Source organism: Myodes glareolus, chromosome 17, assembly GCF_982192425.1.
Source record: "Myodes glareolus chromosome 17, mMyoGla1.1, whole genome shotgun sequence".
Taxonomy (NCBI): domain Eukaryota; kingdom Metazoa; phylum Chordata; class Mammalia; order Rodentia; family Cricetidae; genus Myodes; species Myodes glareolus.
In genome coordinates, this window is record NC_142042.1 from 23,131,472 (window position 1) to 23,146,411 (window position 14,940).

The window sequence follows — 14,940 nt, forward strand, 5'->3', positions numbered from 1 at the left end:
AGCTACCTAGTTCTCAGGCTGTCATTTCCTTGTCCTTGAAAACATAAACTCAGAGAAAACAAAGCAGGACTTCCTTTGGCATTCCTTAGCTGGGCTCAGGCTTCTCAGAAGAACAGTTTTAAAGATGCTGCCCACCCTGTCACCTCAGCCCATTTGCATCTGCTTCTGTCCCCTAGGCCTGCTCTGCTCACATAGCCTCACTGGCCACCAGGTTGGCCTCCTCCCTGCTCCTGTTGCTGAGGCATCTGTCATAGCTGGTAGCCCCTGCTCTTCAGTGCCCACTCAGGGCCTTGTCACAGCATGTCCACCTTGCTCCCTCCTCCTCACTGTTTTCTATAGGCAGGCCCAATCCTGAGCTCCCTTCTCTGCAGCGTGTATGTGTCTGTGCACGTGTGAGGTTTGTGTGTGCGTGTTCATGTGTGTATACTTGGGTTTCTCCTCTCCACTCCCTCTTCTCCTCACCCCCAGCCCTGCCCCGCCCCATGCCCTCACCGGCACCCTTCCTCCCCAATCTTCTTCCACTTCCACTTGCACACACCTTCTGTTACCCTCCCTACCCTTTTCCCACTGAAAACCTCCTCCCCCACCCAAGGTCCCTTTCTAATTCCCTGGCTGCTCCCCACACTTACCCCCACATAAGCACACATGTGTGACTATTGGAAGCTAGGATCCACACGTAAGAGAGAACATGCGGTATTTTTCCCTCTGGGTTATCTTGACTAGTGTTTTCTAGTTGCATCCGTTCCCCTAAAAATTTCACCTTTCTTGGTGTCTGAATAAATCCTGTTATCGGCACACAGCTCTTCACTCTTCCACAAACTCATCTTGGCTACATCCGTCAAAAGAATGGCCCTCTTCCAGACAAAGACAAAAATCTAAGAGCTGTCGTGAACATTTTCTGGCACTCAACGCCTCGTGTTCAGCCTAGCAGATTTCCTTCTCTCCTTGACTCCTGTCCAGTCCAGCCCAGCCTCATTCCTTGCCTGAACTCCAACAGGGACTGTGTCTTTGGCGCCCCCCACATCTGTTCTCTGCACCACAATGCTGTCACAGGCATTCACATGTCTCCTATCATAAGCAAAAGTCAGTACTCAGCAGCTAGGAAGACGGCCCTGTGAGAGCCTGACTGTTCCTCCGGTGTCTTTGGAAAAGCCATTGGGTGGCAAATACCTGCCATCCCAGGAGCCAAAGAGGCTTCCGCTTCCTTAGTCACTCTGTACAGAGAATAATCTCCTCTGGTTAGATCCCCAAGGATGCTTTCCAACAAATAGAATTTAAGTTTTTAGTATAGACACATTTTTACAAAACATCTTCATTTTCATACACCAAAAATCTTTCTAGACAGTGTGTATTATTTAATAGCTCATACAGCCCAGAGAGATCTCTTTCTTTTAGTTCCAACTTCTGTTATGAATTTATTTTGTCATATGTTCAGCAGTTTTCCTGGCTGTAAAAAGTAATAGGGCAGTTAGAAAAATATGCCTCATTCCTAAGGGGAAAATATGTATATTCTGATTCAAGAGAAATCAGAAAGGATTCCAACAAACAGAGGCGAGATATCAAGAGAAAGATGAACTCTTGGCCAACTCCGACCACAGCAGTGTTCTCTGTCATTTGCTGTCTTCACACCACTGTGAGCAATGCTGATGTGCATGGGTGGCCAGGTGGCATGTGGTGGCTGGTGGACATCCCTCCATACAGTGGTCCATAGCAGATCAAGGAAGGGAAGCCATGCTTCTGTGGAAGATGGGGTTTTGTTTTTCTATGATGCCGTGATAAAACCTTCTGACCAAAAGCACCTTAGGGAAGGAAAGGGTTTGTGTCAGCTTACAGGTTACCACCTATCATTGAGGGAAGTCAGGGCAGGATCTCCAAATCGGAAACCGCTGAGGACTGCTGCTTGCTGCCTCGCAGGCTCATGCTTAGCGACTGTCTTACACAGCCCAGGACCACCTCTCAGGAAGTGACACTGTCTATAGTAGGCCAGGCCATCCTACCTCAGTTAACAACTAAGACGGTCCCCACAGACATGCCCACAGACCAATGCCTTCTGGGCAGTCCCTAGGTTGAGACTCTTTTCCGGTGAGTCTAGCTACGCGACGCTGACAGTTGAGGGCGGCTGGGACAGCGGGGCCGAACAAAGGCATCACCTTGGTCTAGCCAAACCCCTAATGTGTTTGTGCTTTCTCCACAGATGAGCCCCAGGACAATGACAGTATCTGTGACAGTGGTGTGGAGACATCCTTCCACAGACTCAGCTTTACGGAGTCTTTGCCTGGAGACAGCTCACTGCTATCTCTGAACAAAATGCCCCACAATTATGGGCAGGAAGGACCTATAGAAGGCAAAATTTAGCCTGCTGGCAGCTTCCCACACTGTGTAAACCAAAGCCTGAAATTCCATTGCGTCCATCCAAAGGAGGAAGGCAGAGTGAGTCCAAAGGTGCTGGAGGCTGACCGGCCCACCGGGCCATTCCTGACTTCGTCCAAGGCCTCCTGAATCCGGCTTCCTTTCTTGGTTCTGAGATGACTTTGAGTTGTCACAGCAGATGGTATCTAGAGATCACAGCGCTCAGCTGTGGCTTGGGGTTTGGTGGCTTGAGCTTTCCCAGCTGCTACTGGATTACACTTGCTTTGTGTTGTTGCTGCTGTCCCTCTGCTGGGTTCCTGCTGTCATTAAAAGGTGTCCCTGTCTCCACCTGGTGTCCTTTCTAGCCATCTACAGTACAGTTGTGCATTCAAATTAAGATTAAGGAAAAAGATATTTTTAAATGAATAACATGATGAGTAATAAAAAAAAAGACATTGCTTTTTTTAACGTGGTTTATCTGTGATTTAAAAAAAAAACACATGAACTTAACAATATTTAAAACCTGCTACAATCAATGCTGAAAATAGTATTTTCCCCTTTTCTGCATTTTACTATTGTAAATATGTTTTCTAAATCAAATACTTTAAAAGAAAAAATGTTGGATTTATAAATGCTATTTTTTATTTTACTTTTATAATAAAAGGACAAGCTCGTTGTTGACCTCATCTTGTCTGATCTCTACAAATACTTTTTAGAGGAGTCCCCATAACTGGGATCAGTCCACAGCCTGTTTACACATCCACGTTCTCCCGTAACTGGGATCAGTCCACAACCTGTTTACACATCCACGTTCTCCTGTAACGGACCAGTCCACAGCCTGTTTACACATCCATGTTCTCCCGTAACTGGGATCAGTCCATAGCCTGTTTACACATCCACATTCTCCCGTAACTGGGATCAGTCCACAGCCTGTTTACACATCCACGTTCTCCTATAACTGGGTCAGTCCACAGCCTGTTTACACATCCACGTTCTCCTGTAACGGACCAGTCCACAGCCTGTTTACACATCCACGTTCTCCCGTAACTGGGATCAGTCCACAGCCTGTTTACACATCCACGTTCTCCTATAACTGGGTCAGTCCACAGCCTGTTTACACATCCACGTTCTCCTGTAACGGACCAGTCCACAGCCTGTTTACACATCCACGTTCTCCTGTAACTGGGATCAGTCCACAGCCTGTTTACACATCCACGTTCTCCTGTAACTGGGTCAGTCCACAGCCTGTTTACACATCCACGTTCTCCTATAACTGGGTCAGTCCACAGCCTGTTTACACATCCACGTTCTCCTGTAACGGACCAGTCCACAGCCTGTTTACACATCCACGTTCTCCTATAACTGGTACCAGTCCACAGCCTGTGTATCACATTCTCATTCTCCTTTAGACATATTTTTAAAGCTAAAAATGTACAAAAATACAAATATGGAAAGAAAAGTGTTCTAAGACTGAAGTTGAGTTTGGCAAATTCTGGCCCAGGAAGCCTCATCTTGACACATGGCATCAACGTTTTTCCATTCTATACGTTATCCCTTTCCTGTGTATTCTTTCTGCCTCTGTGATGTTAACATATGGAAACTTCCACATACCACCTTCAGGATATGGCATGGCCATTGCCTTCATGAACACACAGTAATTACAGCTTACTGCACAAAAACTGGCTCTTCTCATAAACATGCCAAGCCTCGAGTTGCCTTATAAATTCAACATGAATAAAGCATAAAGAGCTACCTGTTCAGTTCCATGGTAGGCGTAGAAAATGCCTGTCCCAGCTCTGTGACATGCCGAGCCCCTGGAGGCAGGCTAAGGTGGTACTGGGTTCTTCTCCCTCTGTTCACCCTACACAGCTCTCAAGCTTGAAGTTCCCCAAATAGATACCGTGTATATGAGTGTTAGTATCCCAGAGAACACCAGCTACACGGATGCTGGGAACCAGTCACACAGTCTTAAAAGTAACCCACATTGGGGGGCAGGGAGACAAAATATTCCCGACTTACCGAGAAGAAAGTTGAGGTCTAGAGAGCTCACGTCGGTGGGAGCTAAAGTGCGGCTGAGGTTTAACCAGATATTTAGCTCCTAGGCTGGTGAGTTTGGGCCGGATTGTATTAGGACAAGAAGATGTAGAGTGATTGAGCCCATCAATAGGGATTAGGTATGAGATTAAATAAAATGCCAGTGATGAAGAGATTGATTTTTATTGTTTTCAATTTTATATTAACTAAAAATTTTTAATTATTTTACATCTCAACCACAGCTTTCCTCCCCCTTCTCCCATTCCCTCCCCTCCCCTCCTCTCTGTCACCCCTTCCTAATCCACACCTCCTCCACCTCTGTTCAGAAAGGGGCAGGTCTCCCATGGGTGCCAACAAAGCATGGAATGTCAAGTTGAGGTAGGACTAAGCGCCTCCCCTCGCATTAAGGCTGGGCAATGCAACCCAGTATGAGGACTAGGTTCCTGAAAGCCAACCAAAGCATTAGGGACAGGCCCCATTCCCACTGCCAGGAGTCCCACAAGTAGATTGAGTCACATGACCATCACACATATGCAGAGGGACTAGGCTGGCACCATGTGGGCTCCCTAGCCATTGGCCCATAGTCTGTGAGCTCCCATGAGCAGGCCAGATGTTTCTATGGGTCCCCTTGTGATGACCCTGACTACCCCCACTCCCCCAGCCCTGTTCAATCCTTTCTCCCTCTCAACAGAATTCCTTCCTTAGCCTCAGTCAAATGTTTGACTGTGGATCTCTGCATCTGTTTCCATCAGTTACTGGATGAAGGCACTCTGATGACAATGGGGTTGTCACCAATCGACAACAGGAGATGGCCAATTCAGGTTACCTAGCCACTCCGGCTAGGAGTCTTAGCTGGGGACTTCCTTACAAAACTGTCTCCCCGTCAAGTCAGATCTTTCACTATTCTCCGCCTTCTATCTGTCCCTCAACCCGATCCTTCATGTTCCCATCCCCGCCTGCCCCCAGTTTACCCAGGAGATCTCTTCTGTTTCCCCTCCCCAGGGAAATGCATGTGTCCTCCTTTGGGCCCTCCTTGATATCTAGTCTAAAAGATAACTATTTAATAAACCGATATCCCAAGTGACTTAATCACCAATTAGTCTGAGTCCTTCTCTATCAAAATTTCCAGATGTATGAAATTTTAAACCGTAAGAATATTAGACACAGTACCAATCATGGATAAATAATCTTAAAGTCAAAAGGCCCTTTAAGGAAGGCTTCATCCTGAAGTATAAAAACAGACTGGGTTCTCCATCTTAGAAGTGTATCACAAATAAACAGAACCTTGTTAAAAAGAAAATTCTTTAAATATTAAGAGGAAGTTAAAAAAAAAGAAAAAAGAAAGAAAATTCTATGTCTTATTATATTACCATTTCTCTGCCCTGACACACCCTTGTTATTCTGAGTTTTGAAAACTATAAAATGAAAAAGTGATTTTTCTGGTGTTCCTTAATACTTCTTGGAACAACCATGCCTCCATTCCTCAGCCAGGTCCTTTCTATGGCTGTTAGCAGCTGTGCCTTGCAACATGGTGTTGACACCCACCCTACTGAAAGAGAGAGAGAGAGAGAGAGAGAGAGAGAGAGAGAGAGAGAGAGAGAGAGAGAGAGCATCTCTTCCTGAGTCTAGGCCACTTGCGACAGGGCAGAAAAGATGCCCAAACTTAGATCCTAACTTCTGCCAGCCCTCCTGGGCGGTCTCCTGGAACTCAGTTACCACGTTCAGAGGGAGTCGAGCAGCCACGTAGAGAAGCCCAGCTCTGGTGGTCAGCCAACAGCCTTAACCAAGATCTAATGCCAGCCAAGCCAACCTGTCAGCTGCCAGGTGACCTCACTTGGCCTTTAGGCAGACTCAGCAGATGTGGCCCATGATAGTGACAGGCTGTTTTGCTGTTGTGCTCAAATGACAGATTTGAAAGCAAAGGAAATGTTAGTGAGGGCTTTAAGCCCTGGGTGTAGAGTGGATGTCACCATTTCCCAGGTTTCTGATGAGACACAAGACAGTTCCCCTGCCAGAAGTTCCATAAAAACATACTGACTTAAGACAGGCAATAGTTGTCTTAAGTGCTTTAATCCCAGCACTCAGGAGCAGAGGAAGGCAGATCTCTGAATTGGAGACCAGCCTGGTCTGCAAAGCCAATTCCATGCAGCCAGAGTTACACAGAGAAACCCTGTCTCAAAAAGCAAAAATAAACAAATAAAAAGATACGGACTTGAGGGACGCCAACCAGACTACCCATGGGCCAATACAGAAAACAGCATTTCTACTCTTTAATAAGCAAGCTTGGCTCTCCTTGGTTCCAGAAAGTTCCCCTTCTTAGACCGGTCTCTATGCTAGTCCACAGGAAGGCAGCATCAGTGCCTGCCTCTCTATGGAAGGAGAGTCCACCTCTGTACCAGTAGATGGGGACAAATAGCAGAGGCAGTGCAGGTGGCCAGGTGGGAAGCCACAATGGGCCAGAAATAAGCTTGCCCTGAGAGCTGTCTCCCAGCAGGCCGCCACTCGAAAATAGCTTCCTCAGAACTTCAGTCATCTTTTGAGGTTTCTGTACCCTGCAGGCATAACCCAGGCCTTCCCAGGCCTTTCGTCTTCAGCAGAAGGAAGCCTGCTGCTCTTCATTTACCCACCTGGGTCCCCTGCAGTAGCTCTCCGCAATAGAGTCAGACCCAAAGCCTGCGAAGTCTTAGCAGAGAAAAGGGGGGCGGGGGGAGTCAGCCAGGGGGACCATCTTTACACGTCAGCCCCTTTCAATCAAGAATTACTAATAATTCTCCAGACGGCGATGAGTGGGTATTCACCCCCAATTTCCAATACAGAAACAAAGCCCAATTTGGGCCCAGCCCAGATTCAAATCCAGGTCGGACCGACTCCAAAGGCTATCTTTGTGGATACCTGAAGTCTTTGATGAAACCTAGCCTGTTTTTATGAAAATGTGTACAGCTCTGTGCAAAGACGGAGCCATAATGTATCGACCCATGTGCAAAGTGAGCCGAGAATATCACTAAAAAGACATATTGCTTGCTTAAGACGATTACCAACAAGCTAAAGATGCGCACGCATGAATTATTCATGGGCTAGAGGTCACTGCGCCTTTCTTCTTCCTATTTTGTGCTTTCCAGGAAATTTTTCTTTCTGACTTATACTTCCCCTGGTAATGGATGTGGGGAGACACAGGAGTCAAAACAGGGTGAAATGAAAAAAAAATGTGTTTATTTTCTTCAGTATCACAGAACTTAGGACTGGGAGAGATCTTGACGGTTACCTACTCAGATGCTGGGGTGTAGCTGAGTTTAGAGCTGTTCCTCCAACACTGTGTGAAAGATCTCAGCCTGGCAGTCTGGCAGACCTTATAGACTGATTTCTTCAGGAAGCTCTGGCCCATTGGGATCCCAGCTAAAGGAAAGGGGCAAGTTGGCCGGTCAATCGCGCGCTTTCTGCAGGCAGTTGGCACGACCTTGACAGCCACGGAAGAGAAGCAGTGATGGCTTCTTGGAGATTCTGTTTATTCTCTCCAGGCCAGAAGCCTAACAAAGCAGGAGTCCCTTCTCCAGGTTCTGTCAGTACCAGGAAGCAGAGTTGGGGCTGAAAACACAAAGCCCCAGAGCCCGAAATAGCAAGAAACACCTCCCACTGGGAAAGGTTGGGCCTTGATGTTGGATACTAAGTCCCAAGATTGTTAGGTCTGTACTACGGGGAAAGAGACTTTTTTTTTTTTTTTGCATTTTGCATTTTGAAGCTGCTTGTATAGCCAGGCTTGTGGTGCATGTCTGTATTCCCAATGTTCAGGAGGCTGAGACAGGAGGATTACCATCTGTTTGAGGCCAACCTAGACTGCGTCGTGAGACCCTGTCTCCAAAGCAAACGAAGATGATGATGATTTTGAAGTTCACCTTCCCTTTCCCCAAAGCCACAGTGCACGACCTAAGGGACAGTATAACTCAAAGATTTGAAGGAGACACTTCCACAGCATGGGGGGTTTTGTTCTGCAGGACACCTGTTTATCTCCTGACCAAATGTACATATTCCTTATGCATTTGAAATAAATTTCTGTGATTTGGAAACAACTTTCTTAAAAAAAATTAAACAAATATCTTTAAGTGTGAGTGCTTCCACTCAAAAAAAAATATTCCAAATATTTATTTCTGCAACACTCTGAGGTAAATGGAGGGGTTACTCTTTGTGCCATGGCCCACAGGACATACGCGCCTGTCTGTGAAGAGAGAGAGCTGAACCAACACTCGGTCTTGCACTGTTTGGTTCTCAGCTTCACTCTTTAGCCAGTCACAGAGTGCACGGCTGCCTTGAAGGACAAATCGATTACATTGTTGTACCAGAAGGAGCTGCTTGCCAGTCAGGGGCACTGAAGGACCACCCACAGCTGGCCAAACAGCTAGAAGATAGCAATCCACCAAACTAACTCAGCTAAGAACACTAAAATCAGAGAGAACTCCAGGACAGGGCAGGAAGGGCCTCGAGAGTGCTTTGCTGGGTCAAGTCAGGGTGGCGCACCTTTAATCCCAGCACTTGGGAGGCAGAGGCAGGCGGATCTCTGTGAGTTTGAGGCCAGCCTGGTCTACAAGTTCCAGGACAGCCAGGGCTACACAGAGAAACCCTGCCTCAGAAAGAGAGAGAGAGAGAGAGAGAGAGAGAGAGAGAGAGAGAGAGAGAGAGAGAGAGAGAGAGAGAAAGAGAGAAAGAATGAAAGAAAGAGAAAACAACAACAAAAATGTGCTTGTAGGTCTTCCTCCCTTCACCCATTCTCCTTTCGGCCCCTTTCCTCTGGCTTGGGAGCCCCCAGGTGCTTGTTTCTCAACACTGTCTGGCCTTGCTTGCTTCCTGGGGTACATCCCCTTCCCTCAACAAGTAACTAGCCCTCCAAAACCCACCCATACTCCGCCCATGCTTCACCCACACTAATTCAGAATTCTGCCTCCCAACAGAAGCGCAGGCAGACACAGAGAGACCAAAAGGACGACACAGGACACGTCTGTGAGACAGGACACATCTGTGAAGTACTGCGGCCTCCCAGTCAGGTCTTGACACCAAAGCTAGGAATGGCCTTACTACAGCCCCTGCACCTCACCATCCATCACTGCCTGGGGCACAGTGGCACCACCGTCTCCTCAGGAGTGAGAACAGTGTGGGCTCATGAAGTATTTGTGTGAACCCCCCTCAGACCTGTGCAGGTAGAAGCATCTCCACAAGCCCTGCTAGTTGACCCCCTGAAGGTCACAGTCATCATTTGGCTCTCCTTCCCACTCCATCCAGCCAAAGCCTGTAGTGATTGGGGAGCAGCATATTGCGCACAGCGTGCGGGCCAGCCGCCTTCCTGGCTCTGAAGGGCACAGAGTCTCTTGAAGGCTGCAGAGATCGGAGGTGGGATGTCCATCCCTTTCCGCAGGCCAGGCCACACGCTGCCTGCCATGCAGCGGCTCATGGCCACATCCTTTCTTCTTTCTTGTGTAGCTCATGTAACTTTCCCCTCGTCTATTCCAGAGGCTTAGTGTCAAGTTTCCATAGAGTCCCAGTAATTAAATTTCAATGAGAAGTCACTCAGGGATGGCATGGTGGCACAGCTTGTAAAAGGTGGGCGCCGCACCAGTCCGACAGCCTGAGCTGGGTGACCAGAAGCCACGGTAAGGTGGAAGGTGAGACTGATTCCACAAAGCTGTCCTCAGACCTCCAAACACACTGCAACACACACACAAAATCACACACACACACAAACACATACACATAAACACATACATATAAACACATACACACACATACACACACACATACACACACACAAACACATACATACACACAAACACACACACATACACACAAACACATACATATACACAAACACACACATATACACACAAACACACACACAAACACATACACACACAAACACATACATACACACACACGCACACATTCTCTCTCTCTCTCTCTCTCTCTCTCTCTCTCTCCTTCTTCCTCTCTTTCTCTGTCACACTCTTTTCCTTCCTATCAACTGTCTTCTCCCCATCCCCTTCTCTCACTCATCCTCCTCCCTAACAGTCACCCACGCACACTCCAGGGCAGTGGCAGTCAGCTCCCACAGTTTCTTCCTCGCCCTCCCTCCTATCTCAGAGCAACAGGGGCAGGAACCCTCCCCCCACACACACACACACACACAAGCTCGCTGAAAGCCAGGCTTGGCCAGGCGTGGCCACCGCCTCCCAGCAGCCTCGTTTCCTGTGCGAAGGGGATAAGCAGCCTCTGTGGCAGCCGCAGAGCCCGCACAGTCACCAGCAGGGGCCCCGCCGCTCGCAGCTCTCTTGTTTTTGTTTTGATAAAACTGGACAAAGAAGGAGGGTGGATTTGAAATATAGTCATCTTTCTGCTTCTTCAAATTAGGTCATCGAGCCTGGGACCATCCACATCCCCAACCCCTGGTGTTGAAGCTTTAAATATTTCTTTCACTTTGGTCAAGAGACTCCCTAGGCCTGATGGTTTCCACCATCTTTTGTGGAATGGTAACCATAAGGCAGAATTTACCGTGAGCTTATCCCTGCTGGCACTGGACAGACTGATCCCATTTAATTCACAATGATTCTATGAAATACTTGTTATTACTGACCATGTCTATAAGGCCAAAAGGACGAGACAGGACACGTCTGTGAAGTACTGCAGCCTCCCAATCAGGCCTTGACACCAAAGCTAGGAAATTAAAGGAAATTAAAGCTTGGATATTCTGTGACTGGTTCAAGATGAACACATGGTAGAGTTAAACGAAGTTGCATCCAGGCACGGGGAATGGGTGAGCCAGCATCCCAGGGTTGAGCGGAAGCCCACATGCCCACACTACCCTCTCCAAAGCCTTTGTGGAGGTGATTTTGATTGATTATAAGATGAGATTGCCTGACTATGAGCGAATTCAATGGTTACAGGCTTTGGGTATTTTTCTAGAGACAGGTAAAACCATTATTTGGCATGAACTCTCCCTTATTAAATGTTAATAGGTCATTCAAATTTCTAGAGCACTTTTGGACCGCCATCTGCCAGCCATATGGGCTCTGTGACTTTATCCAAACTTCCTATAAGTGCATCTTCAGGACAGCCAGTCAGGGTAGGAAAATGGGGTGCTTGCCGCTCCTCCCTGGATCTCTGGGGACACTGCTCCCAGCTACAGACTCCGGGCCAGATGCAAATACACCCACCTCCCTAGACCTGTCCTGCTGCCTCCGTATAGAGGCAGTAAGCATGACAGCTCACATTTGCTGTATTTGTGCTATCGTTATCTACCTACCATCTCATTTAGTTCACGCGATTAACGTATGAGGTGGCTTAAATCATACATAGCTATTCTATGTATAAAGCAAAGGCAGGGAAGGGCTGGGAGGATGGCTCAGCTGGTGAAGCGCCAGCTGCTGAAGCTTGAGGATCTGCATTTGGACCTCTGTCACCCCATAAAAGCAGAGTGTGGTGGTACACACCTTTAACCTCAGAGCCAGGAAGAGCAGAGGCAGGCAGATCTGAGAGCTCATTGGCCGGCCAGCCTGGCTGAATCAGCGAGCTGCAGGTCAGAGACAAACCCTGTCTTAAAAAAAATAAGGTAGAGAGAAGTCAAGGAAAACATCCAGCATTGACCTTTGGCCTCCACACATGTGCATGGTAACAAACATATTCATATACCATACACACAAATAGAAAATAAAGAAATTAAGGCACAATAGCACTCAAAACCCGTTAGTATTGGCCCAGTATTCAAACTTAAGTACAAAGTATGTCTAAATCAAAACTCATTCCTTTCATAGTATCAATTAGGATGATTGTGGTTGTCAAATCAGAAGACTTGACTGCAAGTAGATTAAACAAATGAGACCTTTTTGGTACTTCAAGGGTGGAGGGCTAATTTAGCAGCTCTACACCATTGCTGTCCCTGTCAATACTGTTCCATCAACAGTTCTTAGGTGTCAAATTCTCAAATAGATGCTTCTCAGTTACACCCAGTAGCGAGATCCACGTCCAGTATCTCTCTTTAAAAGGGTATTTTATCTGTGTGAGTGTTTCACCTGCCAGTATGACTGAGCCACCTGCACGCCTGGTGCCTGAGGTCAGAAGAGGGTGTCTGATCCTTGGCAGTTACCATGACAGATGACTGTGAGCCACCTCATGGGTGCTGGGAAGCAAACCCAAGTCTTCTGGAGAGCAGAAAGTGCCTTCAAGCAATGGGGCCATCTCTCCAGGCCCTCCAGTATCTCTCTTACTAGGCAGGGAAACTCCTATCAAGATACCAACCTATGTCACATGCTTAACCAAACACCATCCACTGACAAAACGGAATATCTGTGCTATAACAAAGTATGATTCACGCCCCAGAGCTAGACACAGCCTCCTCCACAGAGCAGACCGTCTGGCTCTTGGCTGGCCAGTCAGTAATAACTGTTCTAACCCCTAGAAATGTATGCAATGTCTCTCAGCACTCAATCAATTTTGCCAAGGCCATGATAAGCAATGATAACAGAATAATAAGAGGGTGCTTCCCAATATGTCAGAGGCAAGAACCCATGCCGGTTTTCAAACAGAAATGTCCCTGTTCTTGAGAGCTCTGGGTAACATGTGCAGGATCCCTTGGAATCTTGCTCACTGCACAGCAGGAGATGGACAAGGGAACATGCTAAATCTTGCTAGAGGGCTAAAGAAGCCAACTACATTATTATTGCACCCTTTACGGCAGGACCTGGTGGTCCTTGTCTACAAACACAAGGACAGATATTTATCAAACATGAGACAACGAACCAATGGCATTATGTCCCGCGCTACCGTCTCGCCAGCAAGAACGACGCGGGACACTTAGGATTCTTCTGCAGTAAAGCTTTAATGCGTCTTGAGAGGGAGAGCATCAGATTCCAAAGCAGAGACCCAGAATGAGGGGAACCCAGCCCTTATAAAGGAAACAGTCCTCACTTCTGACGTGTCATTCTTGGATTGGTCCGCTGCCCATTATCCCAGGTGATGCCTCGGAAGTAGGCAGAGACGCAGCAGTAGAGAGTTACCAAGCACGTGCGCTGGGATTAAAGGCGTGTGCTACAACACCTTGAACTCACAGAGATCTGCCTGTCTCTGCCTCCCAGGCATTGGGACCAAAGGTGTGTACCACCACACCTTGAGGTCACAGAGGTCAATCTGCCTCTGCCTCCCAGGCATCAGGACTAAAGGCGTGTACCACTACACCTTGAGGTCACAGAGATCAATCTCTACCTTTGTCCCTTGAAGCAATGGAGAATGTGGTTGCGGCCCTCCACAACATTATTTCTGCAAAGCTAACTATTGTTTGGCTCCTGCGCAAGGTCTCAAAGACGTCTTGGAAGGTTAGTCAACCCTCTGCTTTTACAACAGAGCCTGGCCTAGCTGGCCAGAGGAGCTCGTGTTCTTCCTTGTGTATTAAATACAAAGAAAGGCTTTCAAGACCCATTTGAATTGTTTTCATTTTTATAGTGAGTTTTCCAAAAGCAGTTTTCCTAAATAGCTGGATAAGATAGCTTTACTGAAAGATTTTGAGTATGGGACTCAAGAGGGACACTGAGGCAGATTATCCTTTTGGGTAAGAAAGTTATTAGAATATTGATTAATTTCCCCCTTGCCCCTTGATGCCTGTGAAAGCCAAGGGAGGTAGCCCTGCCCCTCACCAGCTGCAGCACTCAGGAAAACAGGCCCTGCGCCTCACCTGGGTAGCACAGTGGAGCTGACCCTGTTGGCAAAGCTATGGGAGAGGTGGCCACACACCCCTCGTCTGCCATGTGGTGGGGTGGTGAGAACCAGGGGACAATGCTGGCCCTCCTACCACCTCCACCCCCCACCCCTGCACTTGCCCTGTCTCCTGTGGTGGGCGAGGGAACTGGCCCCTCCCTCCCCCACCAGCTGCTGCACTTGAGAAAGTGGATCCTGCCCTTCACCTGGGCAGCATAGCAGAGTTGAACAGGGGTATGTGGGGTGGGAGTGGGGGAGGGGATGGGGGAGACAACTGTCCTGTTTCAGGTCTTTATCACTTTAAGAATTTGGAATACATCCCTTCGTTCCTCCAGGTCACCTTCATTCCAATAGAGAAGATCATACTGCTTGATTTGTAAGTGACTTCCTGGTGTGACAATGTCTCACAATAAAAGTCCAGCAGGAAGGCAGAGAGAGAAAAGGAACCACAGCAAATGCAAAAGAGAAAGTTACTACTTTATAGTTGTCTGTCTGGGGATGGGTGGAGCCACCCCTGTGCAGGGTGACCTGGCCACATGCTCTCCCTGGAATGGACTAGGCAAGGTTGGATCAGCAAGACCCGACCCTGCTCTTTTCTGCCTTGGTCTACTGTTCCCATGAAGACCAAGGACAGCAAGCAAACTGAGAAACCCAAATCCAAGAGTGAGCATATCAGACTCCACTACAGCAACTGTGGCAAAAAAAACTTGTCCAAGCCCTGCCCAGGCTGTCTGGAAGAACATTCCGCTAAGCAATTATGAACGCTTTCCAGTACTCTGTTTATATTCTTCAAATTCTGTCATTTATCAAGCAGAAATGTTCAGTGCAGCA

General features: G+C 47.7%; 1 protein-coding gene across 1 annotated transcript in view; it reads left to right on the plus strand.

The window, feature by feature from the left end:
* The window catches only part of Nfkb1 (nuclear factor kappa B subunit 1), a 109,026-nt gene extending 105,991 nt beyond the window's left edge, over positions 1-3,035 (plus strand). Inside the window, exon 25 of the mRNA XM_087897546.1 lies at positions 2,195-3,035. Coding sequence (XP_087753672.1) covers positions 2,195-2,355 — 161 coding nt within the window. The 3' untranslated portion in view covers positions 2,356-3,035. The remainder of the gene's footprint in view (positions 1-2,194) is intronic.
* The last annotated feature ends 11,905 nt before the right edge of the window (positions 3,036-14,940 follow it).